General features: G+C 38.8%; 1 protein-coding gene across 1 annotated transcript; it reads right to left on the reverse strand.

Moving 5' to 3' along the window:
* Positions 1-1050: 1050 nt before the first annotated feature.
* Positions 1051-21482, reverse strand: STC2 (stanniocalcin 2). The gene is made up of 4 exons (XM_034405431.3): positions 19340-21482; positions 17034-17176; positions 11406-11617; positions 1051-3789 (listed from the first exon to the last, which is right to left on the reverse strand). Exons 1-4 carry the CDS (start codon positions 19488-19490, stop codon positions 3396-3398), a joined length of 900 nt encoding a protein of 299 aa, XP_034261322.1. The 5' UTR covers positions 19491-21482; the 3' UTR covers positions 1051-3395.
* Between the last annotated feature and the right edge of the window lie 1367 nt (positions 21483-22849).

The raw sequence follows: 22849 nt of genomic DNA on the forward strand, positions 1-22849 counted from the left end.
TCAAGATCAACTTCTTCAGATTTTCTGAGGAGCTTTGGAGTTCTCCAAAGAATGGGAAATTACTCCCGAGATGTATTTTTGCTGCAGCACTTACATCAATTCTGAAAGGGTGTGGAATATTTTGACATCAAGTTTCAAATGTTCTAAACTCGAACTTACGTCGAAGTTGGGACAAAATAGTTTTATTTGGATTTTGGTATAAATTCAATTGTTTCAAATGGTGGCAATTTTATGCTCCAGTCATAGAACGCAGCAGGAAGCTTCAAGTAGTCCAGTTTCTAGAAATGTTTCAAAAATCTTCTTGAAAGGTTGGGAAAAAAAAAAAAACTGAGTGGTTTTGAGTTTTGTTTTGAAAGATCAGAACTTTCTTAAATAAAACAGGTTTTGTTTCATTCTTTCTAATTTTAACATAGGGATCCAACATTTTTGATTTGGTCAACCAGACCTCCATTTATTGCTTTTGAGCAGGCTCACTAAACCACCTTATTTTTAGTGGTCTCAGATCCGACTCTGCTCTTCCACAAAAACCTGTGTTTAAAAACTCAATGGAATGTGATGTATCTTATGCTACTTTTTATAACATTTTGTAGAAAAGATGAGTGATAGATTTTGGTATGTTCCCACCATGGGAACTCATTCTTACAACTAGAATTATGAGAAAGATGTCACAATGAAGAAACATTTCTTTAGAATTGGGGTAGGATTTCTTTCTCATAGAAATAAGCAAGAACACATGCTTAATTATGCCAAAGCAACCCTGAGCAAGATTTCCTAGAAGTTAAGTTCTGAATGCTCCGGGCCTTTACCTGAACAAAACTATATACCCCAAGTGATATGCTTTGTTCTGAATTACTGGTATGTCTATAATTAAAAGTAAGTTTTTTGTTAGGATGTGACTAAGTGCCTTAGTGGACAGCTGATTTTTTTATTTTAAAAATTTCAAGTTAAGTAGCTATACACGTCTTGATAAAACTATTAGATTAAATGCACTTGTATCTGTTAGAAAAGAATGATAATAATAATAAATAAATGATTGATGCTGTCAATAACTTTATGGAGTGTATAAAATTATATTTTCCTTGATCTAAACAATAACAAAAATGTACTTGTGGCATGAATATATACAACACAGGTCCTGACATATATTTAAATTATCTTAGCCAGCAGTGCTGAGTTCAATTTTTTTTTAAATGGAGAAAATATAATAAATAAAAATGTTAAATATTTACATTAAACGAATATGTGGAATCAGTAGATGAACACATATATCCAATTTTCACAGAGAGAAAAAAGGAAAATTAGCCTTGTGTGATTTCTTTACTCTCCCCCTCAAATTAACATTATTTGTGAAACAAATATTAACATCCCTAGATCACTGAAGATAAATTATATGCATACTGAGATGATCTGCTGACATTTAATGGTACATACATGATTTGATTCCCATACAGACTTCTCAGACTGAAATTTAGAAGTTGGGAATCATACTAATAGATCTTTGGGCTTTTTAACCTCTGTGTGATGGTTTATTCTGAAGTGGTCACAATTCTTCCTCTAAAAGGGTACTTACCTATATCATTTCTCATACATTTCATTGTTTCAAGGGGTGATTTGGGGCTGTGACCATCATAATCACAAAAGCTGTTTCCCTCCCCAAAATGCAAATGTTTCCTAGCTGCAGATACGATGCAATGTCCTTATACTTTTTTCTAATTACGTTCATCAAAGAGGAATGAGTTTCATTTGAGATTCCTGACCTGATATCTTCAGACTTCCATCCACAATTTCATAGTGGAACTTGAAGTCTATGCTAGGTTGTGGAACAGTAATTTATATTAAGCTGCTCCACTTCTGCAATTTATGAATTATCCAGTCAGTACATCAGGACTATCTTTGCGTTTTCGATGCATATAAACAGCTACAGCTGTACCAAAGTTGTATTAACTAAGAAAATCTTAGATATGAAACTCTTTGTGAACAAGTAACTTAAGGTCTAGTCTTTCCTTCTAAAACACCTGAATAGCTAACATTGCCTTCTCCAAGCTGGGATCATTCAAATGAGTTGGTTTAAAAATAGTACAATCTCCATCCAGCAATATGGAACTTGAAGCGCAACACATCCAACGCTTTACCAGTTTGGTAAAGTTGGGTATAATACACCCAAAATATTTTAGACAGTCCTGTTTTCCAGAAAGGTTTTTCTAAAAGGTTTAGGAATACCTTCTTCCAGTAAAGTATTGACTGAAGTTTCAATGTGTAAATATATTGAGTAATCTTTTATGTTCAAATAATAATGAACAGATATGGCTAAAAAAGCAAAATGAAATATAACACAGTAAATTGGGACCATGGAAGTTGCAATCCAAACTTACTCAATGAAATAAGTTCCATTAATTTGACAAAGTTAGCTGTATTTCCAAGAAAATGCAATGAGGATGGAGGTATGGAGAAGTGTGCAATTCACCTATTTAACCAGATTAAATCGTTGAAGTGATTGATGTCCTCACTTCACTGACACTTTTCTTTAACAGATACTACATAATGGTGGCCCTTAATGCATAAAAATACTGCAACCCTGTAACCTTTGTGATACTGATTTTTGATACAGCGTATAAAGAGGTTTTCCATCAAGCCTGAAAAAAATATGTGAAAAATATGACATCCATTTAAATCAGAAGTGGAGTGGGGCTTTTTAGATTTAGAGTATTAAAAAGGGAGTTTTGTGTAATACTGAACTAACAGAGAAGGCCCATTTGCCTTATCTGGAAGCTGGTTCTGTAATTAATCAATTTTCAAAGAAATGATGGAGGAATAAACTGCCCAAACCAGCATAAGGAAATACTTAAGGCAGATGGTGTCACTTAAAAAGGAGCAGAATGTAGGCTCAGAGGATAACTAAGTTTTCAACTGGAAAGTCCCCTTTACCATACTCATTCGTCTTCTTACAAATGCCATGGCAGCCCATATTAGTTACACCCTTATAATTTCTGTTAAGAGACTGAATTATTTTATACTTAAAGTCATGTTGAATTTAATTTAGACAGTCTAAACCATTAGTGGAGAAATCATAATTTGTATTAATCTATTCCTGATTTAAAAATAATATTACCAACCCAGACCTGCATCTCTTTATGGTTTTCAAGAAATTAAAGAGTTTAAATGAAGACATTTTGTTGCATCTACATTGAATTTGTTGGATACAATCAGCGACCCATAGTCTTTTTTTCCCCTCTGTAGCTTATAATACATATGCTGTTGCTGCCCCATAACCCGCAATGCCCTATGCTTGACGTAGCCCCTTTATCTTGTAAATATTTTTGGAATGCCCCTAGATAAAATGAACTCAACGGAGGAAGTTTTTGGTGAAGGGGGAAAGGTGGGGTTGTCTACTCCTTTCACCTTCGGATATCAGAGAAGTCAGAAGGTTCATCTCTCTGTTCAAAGGTCTCATGAGTTGCTTTGGAATTATGACCCCCAGATTTAGTGCGAGTGTGAGCATTCATAGGCATCCTGCTACCTCTTTCCCCTCTAGGATTTTGAGAATTCTCTCTGGTACCAGACTGAGGGTGAATTACAAGGTTTCCTTGGCCAGTGGATATTCTTGAGACTTCATTTGGCTTTTTTTCAGATTCCAGGGTAGACTCTCCATGTGGAACCACAGTACAGAGGCTTAGGATGGAGCACAGACTCCCCCAATTCTGCTCACACTGGGCCTGGACACTCTGGGTGATGGCCTCTTTGACTTCTTCTCCACAAGTGAGCAGTATATTCACCAGATCAACATACGGTCTGAGGGGAAAAAAAGATATAAAGTTATGGAAGAGTAGCAGATGCACTCAAATTGGCTGCAAATCAGTAGCTATGTATTTATTATTTTATCCATTAGACTGATATATTTTATTTTCATTAGGAGTTGAATATTTCTGTCTCTGACACACACACGCTCCAATTTTATCTACATTCTCAGTTTTCTCCCATAGCAACAAGATTCTGATCCCCCCATTGCAGTTTGATTTGCTATTTCTAAACCATTTCTGGGAAATCACTATCTCAATAGAATATATCAACCTAATGAATATCCAGTAAGTTTGAATGAATCTTTAAAATCCATGACTGCTTTCACTGAAGAAACTAGAATTACAAATGAGGGAACACTACAGGATGTGCAAAACAGAAAATATGTCTTGTCAGAAACAGAGTAAACTATCATGTTCTAGAATTCTGGTCAACCATTTCATATTGGATGCAGATCAGCAGGAAAACAAAACCAAGGATTCTTGCATTGTTCTTGAAGATCTGTCATGATTATGGGAGTCAAATAGGGTAGGATTGACATAAAACACCCACTTTTTCCTTGTATACTGATCTTCCTGCTCCATCTTCCCAGACCCTTCTGCTACCTCTTTCATTAGCCAATGCCAATGTCCCAATCCAGAATATCCCACTATATCTTTCTTCACATCTCTCCAGCCTCTTCCTGTCCTTGCCTCAGCTGACACCAATGTATTGGCCTCTTCCTTAGTGCAATGGTCTTGGGAGTAAAGAACAGATTTCAAGCATGATATACCTCACCCAGCCTGATCTTCCCACTATCTTTTTACTTTCCTCCCCCTGCCTCAGCTATCTGCAAGTGCTGAATCTTGTTTCTCATGCTTGCTCCACTTTTGAAACACTTCTGCCCAGGACAAGTACATTTTGGTCCATATGCTCATCAAAGCAGCCCTATTCTGTTTTGTAAGTGGATTAAAGCATCCAAATGGCAACTTTCAATTTGGTCCATGGACCATCCAAAACATCAAATGTTTGCATATCTCTAGAAGAAAATACAGTATAAACTTCCTACAAAAAACAAACAAACAGTAAGATATCACCACCTACTAATCAATTATGTATCTATCATTATCTGTAGTAATTACTAGTGAAAAGGTAATTGTTTCTCAAAATACTTTACAACTGGATGTAATAACCTTCCTTATTCTGATATCCTATAATGTGCTGGCTGCAACTCCAACAATTCCCAATTAGTATGACTAAGAGTTATATAAAATCAGAGTTGGTAAGTTTTCCAGAGGGCTCCATCACTGCCCAAGATGAGATTTCTCAGATGTATTCTTGACTTTACTAACTAATTCGTGCATTTAATAGAAGAATCACTAACTCTCTTTTTCTTTTGAGTTACTTTTTGTTTCCTGCTTCAGCATTAGCAACCAAGCAGCAAGGCTCCCTTGGATACAGCACATATAGTAACCAATTATTAAGAGTCTTTGCTCTGCTGGTTTACAGAGGCATCCTGTGTTTTGGGATAATTGTTCTTTTCCTTACTGTCATTAATTAGATCTACAAGATACTACTCCACCTCTGCAAAGTTGGAAACTTTTTGTATGATTCTACACATTAAATGGGTAGTATACTTTAAATTTCAGTAAATAGACGTGACAGGTAATCCCATCATCACCTTTAGGTCATTGTATCTGCTGCAGAATCTTTTAACTTAATGGAGGTGTTCTGTTTAACTTTAGATTTTATATTGGCAAGAACATTATAATAATCAAGGTCTTTTTTTGCCCACAAATCTCAGACTTTTCAGTGCTGGGGAATTTGCTGAGTTACTGGTTTTGAGATGAATGACAGAAACTGAATACATTCCAATATTGAGTCTCTTCCTAGAATTATGGTTCACAAATCTTGCTAATTATCTTCCAAGTCCACATAATACTGGATGACAACATCAGCCATATAATTGCATGATTCTTCAATATAAGACCACATTTTTCATTAATCTAAGACATAGCAGTTAAACATATGATAAACAGCCAGTAATTTATGTTATTAGTTTCCACTACTCTTCAAATATTTAATGTATGAGCACCATGCCTAATAAGGTATTTGAAATACTTTTATATAACGCTATGAACAACCACTACAGAAAAATATAAAGACTATAAGTAGTCTTGACTTAAGACAACAATTGAGCCCAAAATTTCTGTTGCTAAGCAAAACAGTTGTGAAGTGAGTTTTGCCCCATTTTGTCTTTCTTGCCACAGCTGTTAAGTGAATCACTGAAGTTAGTTGTTAAATTAATAACACAGTTGTTAAGTTAATTTAGCTTCCCTACTGCTTGTCAGGAGGTCACCAAATGTGATCACATGACCCCAGGACACTGCAACTGTCATAAATATATGCCAGTTGCCAAATGTCTGAATTTTGATCATGTGATTGTGGAGATGCTGCAATGGTTGTTAAGTGTGAAAAATAGTCGTAAGTCCCTTTTTCCAGTGCTGGTGTTAACTCTGAATGGTCACTAAATGAATGGTTGTAAGTCGAGAACTATTGGTGGTATAGAAGTCAGTCTCAATTGGCCTATTTTGAATTTGTAGTTTAAGGTAGCGATTAGTGAAAATTTTGGATTGATACACACACACACACACACACACACACACATTTGATTTCTTCTTTTGTCATAGGTTTTTGTGTGTATTTTTCTTCAACCGGGTATTTTCCTACGTAACCAAGTTTGCAGCTTGGTTTCACTGAGCTATGGTTGCGTAGGAAAATACCCGGTTGAAGAAAAATACATATACACATATATACACACATACACTTGAGGTAACATTACTAGATTTGAACCTACGATGTGTACCTGAAGCTAACTCACCTGCTGGCAATGATTTGATTCCATTCCTTGGGATACCAGCTCATTATGGGCTTATGGACTCATTAAAGACATTACCCAATGGACCCTGTAGGGTCAGGCTTTTATCAGGAAGCCAAAGGAAAAAAGGAAGAGGGAGTTTCCTATCTTGAAGAATGTTGGCATTTTCTTTTGTTGTTTTTACAAATGACTTAATCCTCACTAAACTTTGAATTATGCTGTTGCTTACAAACACAGTAACAGTTATAGCCTAGATCAGGAGTGGGCAACTGTGCCCCTTTTACAACCTGTGGACTCCAACTCCCAGAATTCCTGAGACAGCTTGGCTTGGCTGTCTCAGGAATTCTGGGAGTTGAAGTCCACAGGTTGTAAAAGGGCCACAGTTGCCCACCCCTGGCCTACATAGTTTATAGGGAATGGGAAAATGGGCAATTCAGCTCTCTTCAAGATGTTATGAACTGTAAATACATGTGTAAATGGAAAAAAAATATTCTCCCTACCTCAATCAGGGATTATGAAATATTTCCTAATATTTTCTTTTTAAATGGTATAAATAAAATTACTTCTTAAATGCCATATAAGCAAAAAATGTACAGATCATCACAGTTTCTCTGCACAAATAATTATATAATACAATTGCTAATATATATTTCTTACTCCAGGGTTTATAGTAGTCACAAAAGAAGATGCTCTTGCACTTGCTTGCTCTTACTAAGTTCTGACCTAGAGATGGTTGTTTTGGCTCTCCACTAGGCCCTAATGTCCTGGAACTGGCCAGAAGCTGGAAGCAGCACTCATTTATTTAGAGTTAAGTTATAAAGAATGATTAAAAAATATTATTGTCTATATTGCAAGTCTTTGTCTCCCAAGTCTATTTCTTTCCGCAAAAATATTAGAAAACCCTATATTTTTTTACTGTTTTACAAATTTTCCAGAACCTTTACATCTTTAGGTCAAACTGAAGGAAGGATAATTTATTTACTGTTGTCTAATACCAAGTATTGGAAAAGTTGAACATTTGGTCTGAAATATAAATGCCCTCCCTTTTTGTGGTTAATTATGAGAGTAGGAGAGTAAAATTCCAGCCTTACACAGCATATAAGTAGATTTTTTTTCTCCATTTAGGTCTATGTCTATCTTCTTTCCTTGAATAATTCTTACAGAACCTTTTTTTTGTTTTTTGGCTGAGGAACAGTATAATCCTGCCAGGGAAGCTTGCTGTGGATTTTGGGACATGTTCTCTTGTGTGTGCTTTACTTGGCCGGGCCGTGATTAGGTGTTGCATTCACCATCAAATTAAGTGACTAGGGGAGAGCACATGGCATTCTCTCCTGGGCAACTTCAGTAATGATGTGCAATCTGTCAGCTTCTCCATCTTGCCACAGAACACTGTCTGCAAACCACTGAACTAAACTATCACATTTAACTACCAGTCATTTATAATTTAGTTGGTTGCCAATTTCATGGAAGGGGCCCACAGGAATCTGAAGGACATATTTGTCTCACTCAACATGCAAGAGGCATTTGTCTTGGCACTCCGTGGCAGAATTACTCCAGGAGGCAAAATTACTTAAGACATTATCTCACTCAGCATGCAAGAGGCATTTGTCTTGCCACTCCAATGCAGTATCAGTGCTGGTCTGAAACTGAAGCAAAAACCTTTATTATTCCTGGCACCATTCCATCTTTCAGGAAAAGGAAAAAATAAAATAAAATCCCACAATCCTATCTGCCATTAAAATGATCCGAGTTATATTCTCTACAGAAAGTGCATAATGCAACAAGATCCGCAAATGAATGATATATTGCTTGCACACAAAGCATTAAAAAAATCAGGCACATTTGAATCTGTTGCACTATGACTATAAGTAAAACACTGTAGACCACGGGTGTTAAAGTCGATCACATCATATGATGTATTGTGACATATTGCCACTTTCTTTGGTTTTGAGGAGCTGGGGTGGGCGTGGCTTGTGTGTGATGCATCTGGCCCACAGGCCGCCAGTTTGACACCCCTGCTTTAGGCCATTTACCTACCACTGAAGTAAACTGCAATGCAATATTACAAATGCTAAGAAATAGCCAGTAAAAAGGATTGTAAAAATGGCTGTAATTCTGAACTAAATCACATATTTGAATGCAGGTCAGATGTTCGTGAGCACATTCTTGCCAATAAATATATAAGCAATATCAATAGCCATACAGTTAATTTATTACTGCATTGTACTTTTGAGGAGCCTTCTGTTTGCTCTTTGTTGGTTTTAAGAATGTTTTAGTTCGGATGGTTTGTCTGGCTTTATCTGTTTTTATGGATTTTTTTTTTGGTTTTGTATGCCACCAAGAATCCACTGGAATTGGGTGGCTATAAGAAATATGAATAACCAAATAGCATAAACAAGGCAGATTGTTATTTTCTGAAGTCATGCAGAGAGAAATGTAAAATGGTACCCTTTTTAAGATAACGTTTTCTGACACATCTCCATCTTAGAATCAACTACTTAGCCTTGAATTTAACCATACTTCAAGAGATGTAATTATGTGCCCTGAATTTTACTCTTTTAGTAGATACCATGTGCAGGCAGAAAATATTAGGTACCTTAGTAAATGTCACGAACTTTTTTATGGTTGATAGTATTTTATAGCTTGTGACCTTGTACTAAGACATTGTTTTATATACAGGATAAGATCTATACAATTGTAATATGTTATAATTATGCACAAGCTACTGAAGAGTTTCTTCAGGATAGACAACTTTACTCCCAAGTTTCTTGGTTGCTTCCATACAGCAATGTAATTATTATCTTAGTTTACAGGTATATGGGTTTGTAAAAGGAATTCTGTTCCTACTTGAGCGGAAATTCTATTCCATTTCTGCAGCATGAATCTATTTGCAAAGAGCAAAAAAGTTCCACAAGGGAGCATTTTCCAGAACAGATAAGAAAGGAGACTCTATCCTCAGAGAGCAGCATGTGGAGCTGAATGAACACAGTTGCAGCTAAGATCTTCTCCCATGGTGATTCAAGTATTTAGTTTCCTAGTTCCAGTGACATGATTTTTACTAGGTTTTTTTATTAATTTATTTGCTTCCCATCTTGCACTTCAAGACTATATCGAGCATCTTTACTATCTTTTCAAAAAACATCAATTTATTATCTCCAACACCCAAGCAATGCAAAGCAATTAATTAAGTGTGGAATTGTAGATGAAGTAAGAGAAAGAGTACAGGGGGAAGTTGTTTCATCAACAACCGTTGATGTTAATTTTAGAAGCATTAAAAATGTTTCCAGATTTAATAGGTTAAGTTGCTGTCAAAACTGCATTAATTTTAAAGGATTCTGATCCAATCAAAATGTCTAACACAGAATTCACTGAAAATTTTAATTTAAAGGGCTCCTAATTGTAGGTTTTAACCTACAATTTCTTGGAGCAGAAAAAATAAGCTTTTGAATAAGAGATTGGAAGAGTTAAGTGGAGTATTTGTACCTATATTTTGGCAGGTTAGATATTAAGAGTTAAGGTTTCTGCCAGCCATTCACAAAAAGTTGGCTTCAATAGAATTCTACATGTTTTAAGTTTCAGCAAATACTGAGAGGTTATGTGTTGGTGAGGACTGGCATTTTCCTTCATGATGTGTAAGCCAATTATGCAACATGTGCTGCAGCAACCAGAAGCACCCACAGAATACTTACAGTGATGGGGGTAAAAATGTGAAAATGTTGAGCATGATCCAAACCCCACCCCTTTCTAATATATTTTTTAAAAAATTTGATTTATATGCCGCCCTTCTCCGGAGAGTCAGGGCGGCTTACAATGTGTTAAGCATTTGCTAATATGCTTTGCATGCGTATAAAAAGAGTATAGGAGCCCTGTTGGTGCAGTGGTTAGAACGTGGTATTGGAGGCAAGTTCTGCCCATAGCCTGGAGTTCGATCCTGAAGGGGCTCAAGGTTGATTCAGCCTTCCATCCTTCCGAGGTGGGTAAAATGAGGACCCAGATTGTTGGGGAAATATGCTGACTCTGTAAACTGCTTAGAGAGGGCTGTAAAGCACTGTGAAGCAGTATATAAATCTAAGTACTATTGCTATAGGATGCAAATAGTATAGTTATGCCTGCCATCTTGATTTTTTCTACTTCCCTGATGGATGCCCCTGCTTCTCTATATGATAATGTAATTATTATTTTTTCTCTTACACAGAAATTCTACACCATGGCCAACTCTCACATTATAATAGGAGCAGATCTATATTCAAACTTGAGCACGTTCTCATTTCTGTGTGCGAGATAATCTTATTTGTCTTCTTCCTAAAGCATGAATCTGAACAATACATTAGAAAGCAAAGGGTTTTCATAGCAAATGACCAACAAAAAAGAGAAGTCACTTTATATGTAAAACATGGTTTAATTCTATTCCATTGTTATAACATGTAAAAATAAACCTCAGATCTCACTATTATATCTGAGTATATTAAAGGGAAAAATCTGAGAATGATCAGAGAATGATCATTCATTTGTTCAAAAAAGGAAAATAAGAGAGTAGGCAATCCATTTTAAATAGAAGGATTCTAAAAAATTGGGCATGGCCATTTTAGTTCACCTTTGTGGCATGGCTACAACTCCATGGGATATCTATGGCTCATTTGTATCGCTAAATGCTGTGGACTAAAATTTTCCCCTGGTTGAGATGAATAAAATTAAGCGACATGCAACTTTCTGGAATTTACGCTAGCAGATTAGATGCTCCCTCTTTACTTACTCAAGTTGTAGCAAGTCTTTGAAATGAATCATCTCCACAATGACCTGGACATTCTCTTTGGCTGCAGAGCAGAGATCATGTTTCTGATAACATTCTCGCTGTAGCTGGAACACCATTTCTTTGATTGCAGGACATTTGCGACTGATACAACTAAACTTGTGCCGCAAGGCATGTGCCTTGCATCTCAGAGCATCTTTAATGAAGGATTTCCCCTGAGAATGAGAAAAGAAGAAAAAGCACAACTAAACTTATGTCCATAAACCATATGTCTTGTGATTCATCTCCATTTTTCAATTAATACCTGGAAAAGAAGTTGCTATATTTACTGTTAAAAGTTCTAAGACACTAAGGTGTTAAACTCGATTGCGTCACGTGATGTATCACAATGTTTTTTACTTTTGTGGAGCCGGGGTGGACGTGGCCTATGTGTGACAGACACATCCGGCCTGTGGGCTGCCAGTTTGACAGGCCTGTTCTAAAATAACAAATATTTTGCTCTAATCCTAATCAGGATCCTAATTAATCCTCCAGGGAAAGACTGAAGGCAAACGAGGTCCAGGCAGAAGAACATCATGGCTTCAAAACCTAAGGGACTGGTTTGGACAAAACTCAGCAGCACTTTTTCATATGGCTGTTGACAAAAATAGGATTGCCAACATGATTGCCAACGTCCGATGACGGATGTGGCACAAGAAGAAGAATCCTAATCAGACAATTTCCTTCTTTGGTTGTAGCAGGTGCTCTGTGTCTGCTAGACATTTAATCCTCATTAATATCTAGCCTCCCTTTACTGATGCCTAAACTGAGCAATTCTGAAAGTAGAGAGGGGAAAAAGAGGTTACAGGCCTATAAAATCTGCTCCCTGAAAGCAACCCCTCTGTGAGGCAAATTCTGGAGACAATCTTTACCACTTGGGCTCCTTGTGGCAGGAGGAGGAGGGCCCCTGGTGTTGGGGGTAATTAATGAGGACAGTTTCAATCAACACAATTGTTTTTTAACATAAAAATAGAATTTTATTTAATTTTTAAAAATATCCTGCCTTTATTTTTTTTACAAGTAAGGCAGGAAACATATCCAACACACCTTATTCCTCTTATTTTTCCCACAACAACAAACCTATGAGGTGAGTTGGGCTGAAACAGTGTGACTGGCCCAAAGTCAACTTTCATGGTTGAGGCAAGACTAGAACTCATGGTGTCCTGGTTTTTAGTCTGGTGCTGCAGCCACTAGACCAACCTGGCTCTCTTTTAATATCTTCCATCCTGCAAATTCTAATTAGCCAGCAATACAAGAATTTCAGAAGACGGTGTAGGACAGAGCAGAACGTTGGAGAGTTTTCATGGGATTTGGATATGCTTCCCTGTAACATATCCTGGTGAGGACTAGTCAATTCAAAAGCAATGCATTAACTTTGTGGCAATATAGAGTTCTCATTCTCATGTCAGCAGAAGTCAGCCTAAAATCTCTTCATGAGACTGTGAGACTATGTTGTGATGAAGTTTGGTACAAAAATACCAATCTGCCTTTACTATTATTGTTGTGCTGTGACATCCTTCTGGAAACTGACCTCTCAAGCTAATGTTACTTATTATCCTATGTGTAGTGTCTTCATTATTTGAACAGTCTGAAATCAGGCAGTAGCATGTAACATTCTTTGGGCAATTGTCGTTGCCAACAGTTACACTGTCCTAGTCCCCTGCTTGCCATCCGTCATGCCTAGCAGGTGAAAGCAACCCCTTCAACTTTTCACAATGTATTTGAGTGATCCTGTCCTTATTACTGTGGAAAATCCAATTAATACAATATTGCCAGCCACAACCAAGTAAGCTACCAGGAAGCACACTGCAACCCCAATCCCATGCTACTGAAGAGTGTCTAGGAAGAGATCCTGATTTTATATTGTGTGAGAGAACTCCTGCCCAAATGAGGATCTCCCAAATCTACTTCACACAACTTTCAATGATGCAAATGATGCAAATATGAAGAGAGAATGCAAGGAGAACAAAAATCCAACGTGTCCATGCCACTTGTTTGTTCTCTTCAGGACTCTCCTTGCTCACTTTCACTGTTTGGCTAGGCTTTTCAGAGTTACTCAGACAAACTGGAAATACTTCATTCATCATGATTATGGAGGGAAATGAGGCTCTGTTGAAAAATTGAGTTTTCTGAGTTTAAAGCTTCATCACAACCTGAAGCTAAAAAGATTCCACAGTTCTGATGAAACCTGTGAGTTGATTTACCAATGTGCAAAGCAATCTCGCTATTAGTTTACCTCTTTGAGGCTTGCGCCCTCCCCATCCCACCCTGGGTTGGGTCAAATCAAGACCTGGACAGGGATTTATTTTCCTCTCTCTGGAGAGAGAAAAACCTTGATAATGGTAATTGGCAAGAACCCGATTCCAATATTAAATCGGTAGCACAACTAGTATCACAGTATGCTCTTGAAAGATAGCCAGTATATAATGGATGGATTCACACACTGCACAATGCCATAATAAGGTTTGTTCATGGCTTAGCATAATTATGTGGGCCCATCCATTATAGAAATAATGATAAAGGATCTTTGATATACTGTATCATAAAGCTTTTAGCTCTTAGAAAGATGATTTTAAGGTATATTTCATCCATTAGAGGAATCATGGAAGTTGGAGGAAGTAAAAGGAGACTAAAATGATTTTCTAGTTGTCAGGAGATGGGGATTTGTTATCCTAAGTATCTTCTTCCCCACTCTGGAGGTTAAAGCAATGTGGCTTTTATCTGCAGGGGCACAACCCTATTTGTGTATGGAAATAAACACACATGAATACAATGATGCTTCCTGATGAAAAAGTGTTATCCTATGCATTGACGAAGTCCATTAAATTCAGTAAGATTTGTTGATAAGTAAGCGTGTATCCTAGGACCGAGGTTCTATCTCTTGTAATTGTTAAAGTCTATTTCTCTCTTTCTCATTTTTTCCCTTTTGCCCATGACCATTCAGATAAACTTTTGAATGCTAAAAAAGATCATCCCAAAGCCCAACTCACAGCATTCTGATTTGAATGGAGATTGGTTGGAATATTTTTTTTTAACTTTTGCAAAAGATTAGGAAGAAGATGGAAGCCTTAAAAGATTACAAAATGTCTGATTCGCGTCTAACTATACTTGTCATGGATGCAAGGAAGAACTAAGCAAAGTACTAATTTAACTTCACCTCCCTTTGCTGCCAATTCTGAAAGTCAGTCATACTTCAGTGATAAACTATAATGTTCTGAATAACTGGATAGCAATTAGTTTTGCTGAATAGTTGATGGTATCCCTTTTTTAAAGTTTCCACTCATCCTAGCTAATGAGCAGGCAGTCACTAATCAATAAGACATACCGATAGAAGCTAACTTTGTTTTTCCTATCAAATTTTATGGCAATATAATTTTATCTGTTAAACTGGAACTTCTTCTGTTGGTCCTTCATTGCTTAAACAGATTAGATTCAATTTGTTTTTGTTTTATAAAACTACCATACATTTGAAGGGAAGGATACTCTCTGCTAATCAGTGACAAAATACTTTATTCGTTAGTTTGGTTTTGTAATAGCAAAGGAAGAAATTTCAATATTATTTGGAGAGTATGAGAGATTATTATTTTGTCATAGAAACGGTCAGCAAGAATATGAAAAATATCAAGTGACACTTGAATAAACATACTGTTACTTAGATTTCTTTACTTTAAAATATTATGGGATAATGCGCTATGGACTTAAATGAAAATCCTATTTTGACAAATGTATATTATAATATAAAAGGAAGTCTTGTAAAGAAAGAAAAGGCCAAAGCAGAATTTTTTTTTTCAAAGCTTTTCAAAACAGTAATGAGAAGATAAAAAATTCCTTTCAATTTGGAAGGAAACCTTCACTGTTGCATTTCCGGAAAAGCAAATAGAAGATTTCTAGAAAAATCTGTTTTTAAGCCCCAAGTTTAAACTTTTAATTACCAATGCACATTCTGTAAATTGCCAGTCAAGCCAAATACATCTGATCAATGTAATCTTTTTGTTCTCGTTGCTGAAATGATAAAATTGTTGTACAAGGCATAATAACAGGATGCTTCAACAATGTACAAACAGTTTGGAGAGAAAATGAAAGAGGCAAACTTAATATCAGATTCTTGGTAAGGAATGTACTTCGATGTTGGTGGGCTGCCAAGGAATCACTAGAATAAAGCAGCAGAGATAGTTACTTCCAATGACACTGGCTCAGCACTCATCTGCAGAAATGAATTTAACTGATCATATAAAGGAAGTCAGAGATAATGTTGAGCAAAAGAGAATCCCTCACTTGGCGTCCTTGGACTAAGGCATCCAGAATAAACACCCCTCCCCTTCCATTTTAATGTACTAAGAAGCACCGAGGGCACAGTCACTTTACTAACGTTTCAATTTCAGGACTTAAGATAAATTGGAAATCCCAGCACTTCAAAGCAGCAAGAGCAAGATGACATTAAAGGATGACCTACTGTTATATCATTGCATTATCATTCAGAATTAATTTGTTTAAAATGTCACTATGGCTTGGATCTGCCCTACTTACTAATTTGTAACTGAAACAGTGAGCTTTCCAAATCAATAGCTCTTCACCTAAATTCACAGGGCATCTACTATATTGTTTAGGCATGTGCTGAATTTTTTTTCTCTTCATCCAGATTTCTTCTGTGTGAATGTTATGAATGGTTTTATAGTCCTTTCCCTCTTATAGTGTTTTTCATATTATTTGTATTGATTGTACTGTTTTAATATTTCTAATTGTAAAATACCTAAGAAAGAGGCTGCATGAAACATGAAACAGTAAGGTCAAGTAACTAAGGAATATCAATAAAGGAGAATATTTGTAGCTCACGGTTGACTTGAGGGGTCCTTAATGCTCTCTGAGCTTGCTTATTTTCTTGCAGACATTTCATTACCCTAACTAGGTAACACCACCAGTGCTAGTTAGGGTAATGAAATGTCTTCGAAAAAATAAGCAAGCTCAGAGAGCACCGAGGACCTCTCAAATAAGGAATACTGGATGGGAATAAGTGTCCATTAATCCAAACCTCTTGTTTCCACTGGATCAGTGACTTATCCTTAACACAGGAGACAAAGTGCTTTTCAAACCCAACAAGTTTTCTTTAGCAATGGGATTTTCTACTGTGTAGTGTTTTCGCAATTATTTATGGGCTGAAAATTATTTCCTGTATACATTAACCTACCCTCAATCAACACTTTGCTACGTGTGTATTTGGTATTTCACATACAGTAGTATAATCACAGTGTTGTATAACTCTGTAATATCCATTCTTGTTTTATCTATAGATCTAATGGCTTTTTATGTGGAATTATGATTTCACTGCAAGGGCTTGAAAGAGAGCTGCAGTATATGTTAGGGCACTAAAAGAGGGTTGAATAGGTGATAAAGGTCAGATAAGTTAATAAAGAGAATATTTACAAAGAATTAATACTCTACATAAGTATATTCTGTTCAAGGAAGTTTAAAATCTGTCTGGTTGCTCTGTTTGATTAGCTAGTCATTTTCATAAAAGTCCACACTATTTTATACTTTCACATTAGCTGATTCTGGGTCTAGTTGTCTATGCCTCAAATTATTGCATTTGCTTACCTGGGCATCAAACTTTCCAGCATTATGGAGAAATGTCATGCAGATCTCATGCAAACCTCGAATCTCACAAGAGTTGTTTTCAAAGCATTCAAATACACTGCAGCCAACATCACCAGCACTGACCAGGCAGTGCTGGATTTCAGCTGAAAATGAACAGTCACCACAGTAAATGTCTACAACTATTATATATACCTGTAGGCAAAAGAATACTTGTTAACAACTTCTTCATTTCAAAAGGGGAACACAGGGGTAATGTAGGAGATTATTGCTTTGCAAACAATTATATAATCAGAAGAGAAAGTCACTGTTAAATCCATATCTGAACTAATTTAATGACACAAGTCAATATGATGCAGTAGTTTAAATTATTACACTGAACTGGAGAGACAAGTTAAAATCTCCATCCAGGCCACAAAAATCACTGGGTAGCCCTGAAAATCCCTGAATAAACTCTCATTTTAATCTACCTCAAAGGGTTGTTGCATAGATAAATGGAATGAGATTCAAGTATACTTTTTTGATCATCATCATCATGTAAGGAAAGGTAATTAAAAATATTGGGTTGATTTGATTGTCATGAATTAAGGTCCAAAATTCAGTATTAGAATTCAATATTATAATTGAATTATTAGAATTCAAAGAAAACTGCATCTGAGAAAGTGATGCAACTATTTATTGGGTCTTCTCATCTGAACCAGCGTCCCCAAATACTTCTTTTAAAGTAAGCGCATCTTTAAATTAGTGAAATCATTCACAAAGTTTCAGATAAATCTGCAGGTCAGAGCTCCCCACCCCTAATTTTCTGGTTTCCTTGACTACTCTTGAAAATGGATTATATTTTTTTCTATTCTATGCATATTTACCAGCATACAACAACATTGTGTTAAATGAGTTAAATATCAAAGTGAAACCCACATCATTGACAACAGTAATAGAAAAATTAGACATTCTACAACCACCTCCTCCAAGGATATTCAAGCCCCAGAGAGTTCCTTCTAATACATTACAGAAAACAGTAATGTCTAAAAAGGCCAAGTACAAGCCAATCCTGGGATTAGTTGCATAGAAATAGAATACTGCAAAAGAAATAATGCAGCCAACCTCTCCTTTAAAAGGGGGGGGGGGAGAGAAGAGAGATCCTACCAGAGCCTTAAAAAGCAAAAGGAGATCTTGCCTTCTTTTCAACGAGGCTGCCTGCGCTGTTTTATACAGAAAGGGGAAGCTGCACATAGCGAAGAGGGAAAGAGTTTCTTTGTCCAGCGTTGTTTAAGTGTGCAGCTTGGATTTAGGTGCAGAGCCCAGTTTTTAGCTTTACCCTGGCACCGGGTCGGATGCAAGAGTTCCGATCACATGCCTTGGCCTCCGCGGGCTGAGCTTTGCCTGGAGGGGTGATTCACGTGTGGACGCAGTTGTCTACTCCTGGCATCAGCAGCGTCTATATATCCTGCTTGCCCGGTAGCTTCAAAAGACTTGGGCAGCCAGCGCCCCTACTGTGAACAAGTGGGGAATAACCCGGGAAAGGGGGGGGGTCACCCAAATGTCTTTCCATCTATGATAGGCAAAGGACCCGATAAGATTATTTTTTTAAAAAAAGCAAAAAGGATGGGAGAAAATACCTCCCCCTCCCCAGTTGGATGCCCTCGCTTGCAGCCGAAAAAGGATTTTCAGGACTTTTGTTTCGCGCCTAGTCACCTCTGAACGTCTTCCCCCTTCTGCATTAAATGCTAAACCTGAGCCGACGCCTGTGCTGCCCCCCCCCTCCTTCTGCCTTCCTTTTATTTAAAGGATGGGAGCCGAGCAGTTTAAGACATGCAAAACCAAACACAGTTCTTGCAAGCTGCCCTTCTAAATCATGGGCTTTTATTTTAAAGCAGAGCCAGAGAGAGCGGAGGGAGCACTGTCCTTCCGATGAAGATGATAATCTGGTTTAACTTTCACTACGGGATTGCATTCCCTGTGGGACGACTTTCTTTGCCTAGTTAAAAAGATGGAAGTGTTGCCTCTACACAGCAGTTCAAATGGTGGAACACGTGCTTGGCTAGCCAGAGCTTCCAAGCTGCTGGAAGCACTTCTATTCCCTTCACCGACTTCTGCTCGTCACTCCCAGCGCCTATATATGAACGATGCTTATCACCTAGCGACGCAAACTCCTATCTCAGGCACACGCTGCACTAATGTGTAGCGTTATGTATCACTAATATAAAATCCCCGCACACCTGGCTCTGGACTTAAAACTCAGCTTCCTCGCCTCAGAAACTGAATCATGCACGGATGAGTTTTGATCCTCGAAAGAAATAACCGCGTACCTGAATTTTGCAGAGACATCCGCCCTTTTTGCTGAGGAGCTCTGTCCTGGGCACCTTCCGGAGGATGCGTGGCTTCGGTGCCCACTACCGCATCCACACTTGCAAAGACCAACGCCAGGGTCACCAGTTTCCGTAAGCACTCTGCACACATGGTCCTTGTGTGTACCCAAACCGCGCCGACTTGGAGGCCGCCAAGACCCCCCTTCCCCGCCCTTCTCTCTCGGCTTCTTTTGCGAAAGACCCAGAATCTCCTACCGTCCCAACTACGCAGAGGCTGCGCGAAGCAAACGGCGCTGATAGTAGTACTGAAAGTGGCCCGGAAAGGCAACGGATGGTTCCTCAAATACGGCTCAAAGCTCGGGTGTCACTTGAATGAAGGAGTCCAGCAGATGTTGTCCGCCAACCCGACCAACCGGAGCCTCTATTTCACTCTGACACCACGTTCGGGGGCGTGGCCTCCCCCCCAAAGTATTACTACGCACCCGAGGGAGCCGCGGTTATATCTCGGGATGCGAAGTTGCTGCATCAAACTGCAGGTTGCAAAAGCAAGAAGCGGCGGTCGCGTTTAAGTAGATCGCGTCAAAGCCCACGGCTTTGCATCGAATGCAAGATCGACGGGAAAAGCTACGCTATTGCAGTGGATTTGGAGTGATTTAAATCCCCCCTCCATTAATTTAATGTACCCCCCCGCCCCCCCCCTGTACGTAAGAAGACGACCATACCCACCGGTGATGCTAGCAAAATAAAATGAATTGCCAAGGTAGACAAAGGCCACTATTTCAGGATTAATTTCTTTAGGTAAATAGAACATTCCCTTGTCTTGTGTAACAACACACTTGAATTAGTACTAATAGCAAAAGGCGCGACCTGGGGGTAGGTTGCGAAGATCCGATTTCGAATGAGACCGAGCATATGGTGGCGAGAGAAGCCTAAAGCATTTGCAATCTGCTCTGAAAAGTGGAAGGGAAAGACGGCCAAGATTTGATTCGAGATCCACTTGAGTTTCTGGATCCGACCCAGAGGACTCTTAAATTGGGGAACGCGCGCGCACAATACTCCTGCACGCCCAGGCTGATGATAAGAGCAGCCTTTTTAATGATCTGGATTCATTTTCTTTACAACTTAAGTTTGAGCACGAGCCGTTTCTAACTGCCTAGTTAACTCCTGCTCCCTTCCCTGAAACGAGGGTGGGAGGGTTTGTGCCTTTTTTGCTGAATGGAAAAATAAAGATGGACAATGTTCCAATGGGGGGGGGGAAAAAAAGAGTTGGGTTTGTTTGCTTCGTACTGTACCTTCTCCATCCCCGATCTTACCGCGCTCCGGGTCACGAGGATTTCAATTTGCAAGCCTGCGGGTTTCTATTGGGGAGGGGGGCGGGAACGGATGAAACCTTTTCTCCTGTAACTCCACCGCAGTCGTTGCATCATCTCTGTTTTATACTCACGAATTTGCTTTAAAAAAAAAAAAAAAAAGTCCTGCCCTCCTTCCCCTCCCCCCCCCCTCCCAGTCCGCATGGAACCTTGAAGCAATTGAAACCTCTTCTAAGGACGGTGAAGTGGGTCCCACCTCGGGCAAACCTTCCGGCCTGAGTCATCCGGCGCGCCGGCTAAGTGCAAACTAGCGATATCATCGAATCAAATCAAGCGACCACCTCCTCAATTGCTTAAGGGAGGAAAGGCGGGAAAAGCAGGTGGCGGCGTTGAATGGGCTGCGGAGTGTGTGTGTGTGGGGGGCGGGGGAAAGCGCCGTTTTAACCCTCTCCCGCCTTCCCTGCATTGAAGCTGCGGCAACCGACTTGGGAAATTTCATCAGACGCGCCACCAACTTCTTGCCTCCAGCGCTGTACTGCGAAGGAAAGGCGACGCGGACTCCCCGGGCCTGTCTGGCTAGTGCGAGCGAAGCTGAGAGCCGAAGAGGAGGAGGAGGAGAAAGAGCAGACAGCTTGGTCCCGGGCGCTCTAGGTTAGGGCCGGGCCAAGCTGACTTCCCGGAGGAGGAGGGGCGGCGCAGCGCAGGGAGGAATGTCTTCAGCTGCCGCCGCCGCCGCCGCGGTTCTCCTGCTCCCAGCTGTCAAAATGCAGTTGAGAGAATCCACTCACACCTCCAGCAGTAAGCGGTCTTCTGGGAGGAAGACGTGACAGTGCGCGGCAGGGCCATGGAGGTCCCTTCTTCAACCAACTCCCCCCCCCCCACCCACCCCTTTCCGTCTCATCCAGCGCCAGGCATAGAAACCACGCTTCCTTTCAAGCCGCCTCCTGTACAAAGCATCACAAAGTTTCTTTGTTAAGATTTTTTTTTCAGGCCCTGCGTTGTGGAGAGAGAGAGAGAAAGAAAAAAAAAAGGGGAGGGTAATTCAGGAGAAGATTATTTTGTGGGCTTTGCCTTTTTTTTTTTTTTAATGATGGATCCTGGGTCATTCCTTCCAACAGTTACCATGCCTTTCGTGGCAAAGACTTCTCAAGGGCCATTAAAAAACTGAAAATAATCGTTGTATGCCACAAGCCAGAGACACTCAGAACAGTAACCATTTAAAACAATAGACAAAGCCTGCAGAGCGCAACATTTAATTAAAAGCGAGCCTGGAATAGAATTTTTAAGACACTTCTGAATGGTAGTAAAGATGTGTTGTTGGTTTTTTTGCCTATGGGGAGGGGGTATTAAAAAAAAACATTGGGCTGCCACCATTGAAAAAGTCCTGTGTTCAGTAGATTAACATATTCTAATATAGTTCCCCAGTCACAGGTATGCATGACTGAATTGAAAAAAATATTTTGAGAAATGGATTTATGGGTTTAACCAGAGAAAAGAAAGAGACTCACAAAAATGAAGGTGAAGTTTTCTATAAAATGCCCATCATTTTATAGAAATGATCATACCTAAGCCCTACTCTGCTAAGTAGGCTTAGGTATGGATTCATTTACAACTTGGTGCTTTCACCTGGTTAACTGAAAACACAAAGACCTTGCATTGCTACTGAATTAAAATGCTGTTGAGTGGGTACCAAATAATGCTAGCATGACATTGGCTCTCCCATTGTGTCCTTTGGTCACTGCCTCTGCTAAATCACTGACAAATGGTATCTTGATTCCACTGATACATCCACTATCATCAAGGTGATTTCTAACTTTGTTGCCTTATCTTTTCAGCACATAGGGATGGCTCATGGCTATTTGCGTGCTCTCTTTCAATTCAGCTCACTTTCTGGGCCTTTGCCCATTACTGATAAAGGAGGGTATTCCTCATGCATGACTAACTGTGTACAAACATGCTCCGACAACATATTTTTCCTTTCCTGTCTCCTGATATTGCTTTGATCTGAAGTGAAATGATTTTAAGTTGTCTAGCTATAACTCTTGTTAAAGTAATGGTTTTTCCCTCAAGCTAATGGCTTCTAACAGTAGCCATAATTTGTCTAAAATCTTTTATACTTCACCATTTTGGAAATTAAGTCAGGTAATGCGTAGTGGATGGGATCAAAACAGCTGACTGGATGTTTCAGGCTAATGTTGGA

This window comes from Pantherophis guttatus, chromosome 2 (genome assembly GCF_059756535.1).
Source record: "Pantherophis guttatus breed Tessera chromosome 2, ASM5975653v1, whole genome shotgun sequence".
Lineage (NCBI taxonomy): Eukaryota > Metazoa > Chordata > Lepidosauria > Squamata > Colubridae > Pantherophis > Pantherophis guttatus.

Bases quoted from the DNA above. Each gene is read 5' to 3' on its own strand.
- STC2 (XM_034405431.3), bottom strand. From the start codon at position 19,490: ATGTGTGCAGAGTGCTTACGGAAACTGGTGACCCTGGCGTTGGTCTTT. The intron at 11,618-17,033 runs GTAAGCAAATGC...TCTCATTCTCAG, and splicing joins CTGGAAAGTTTGATGCCCAG to GGGAAATCCTTCATTAAAGA. The intron at 3,790-11,405 runs GTAAGTAAAGAG...TTTTCCCCTCAG, and splicing joins AAAGACTTGCTACAACTTGA to ACCGTATGTTGATCTGGTGA.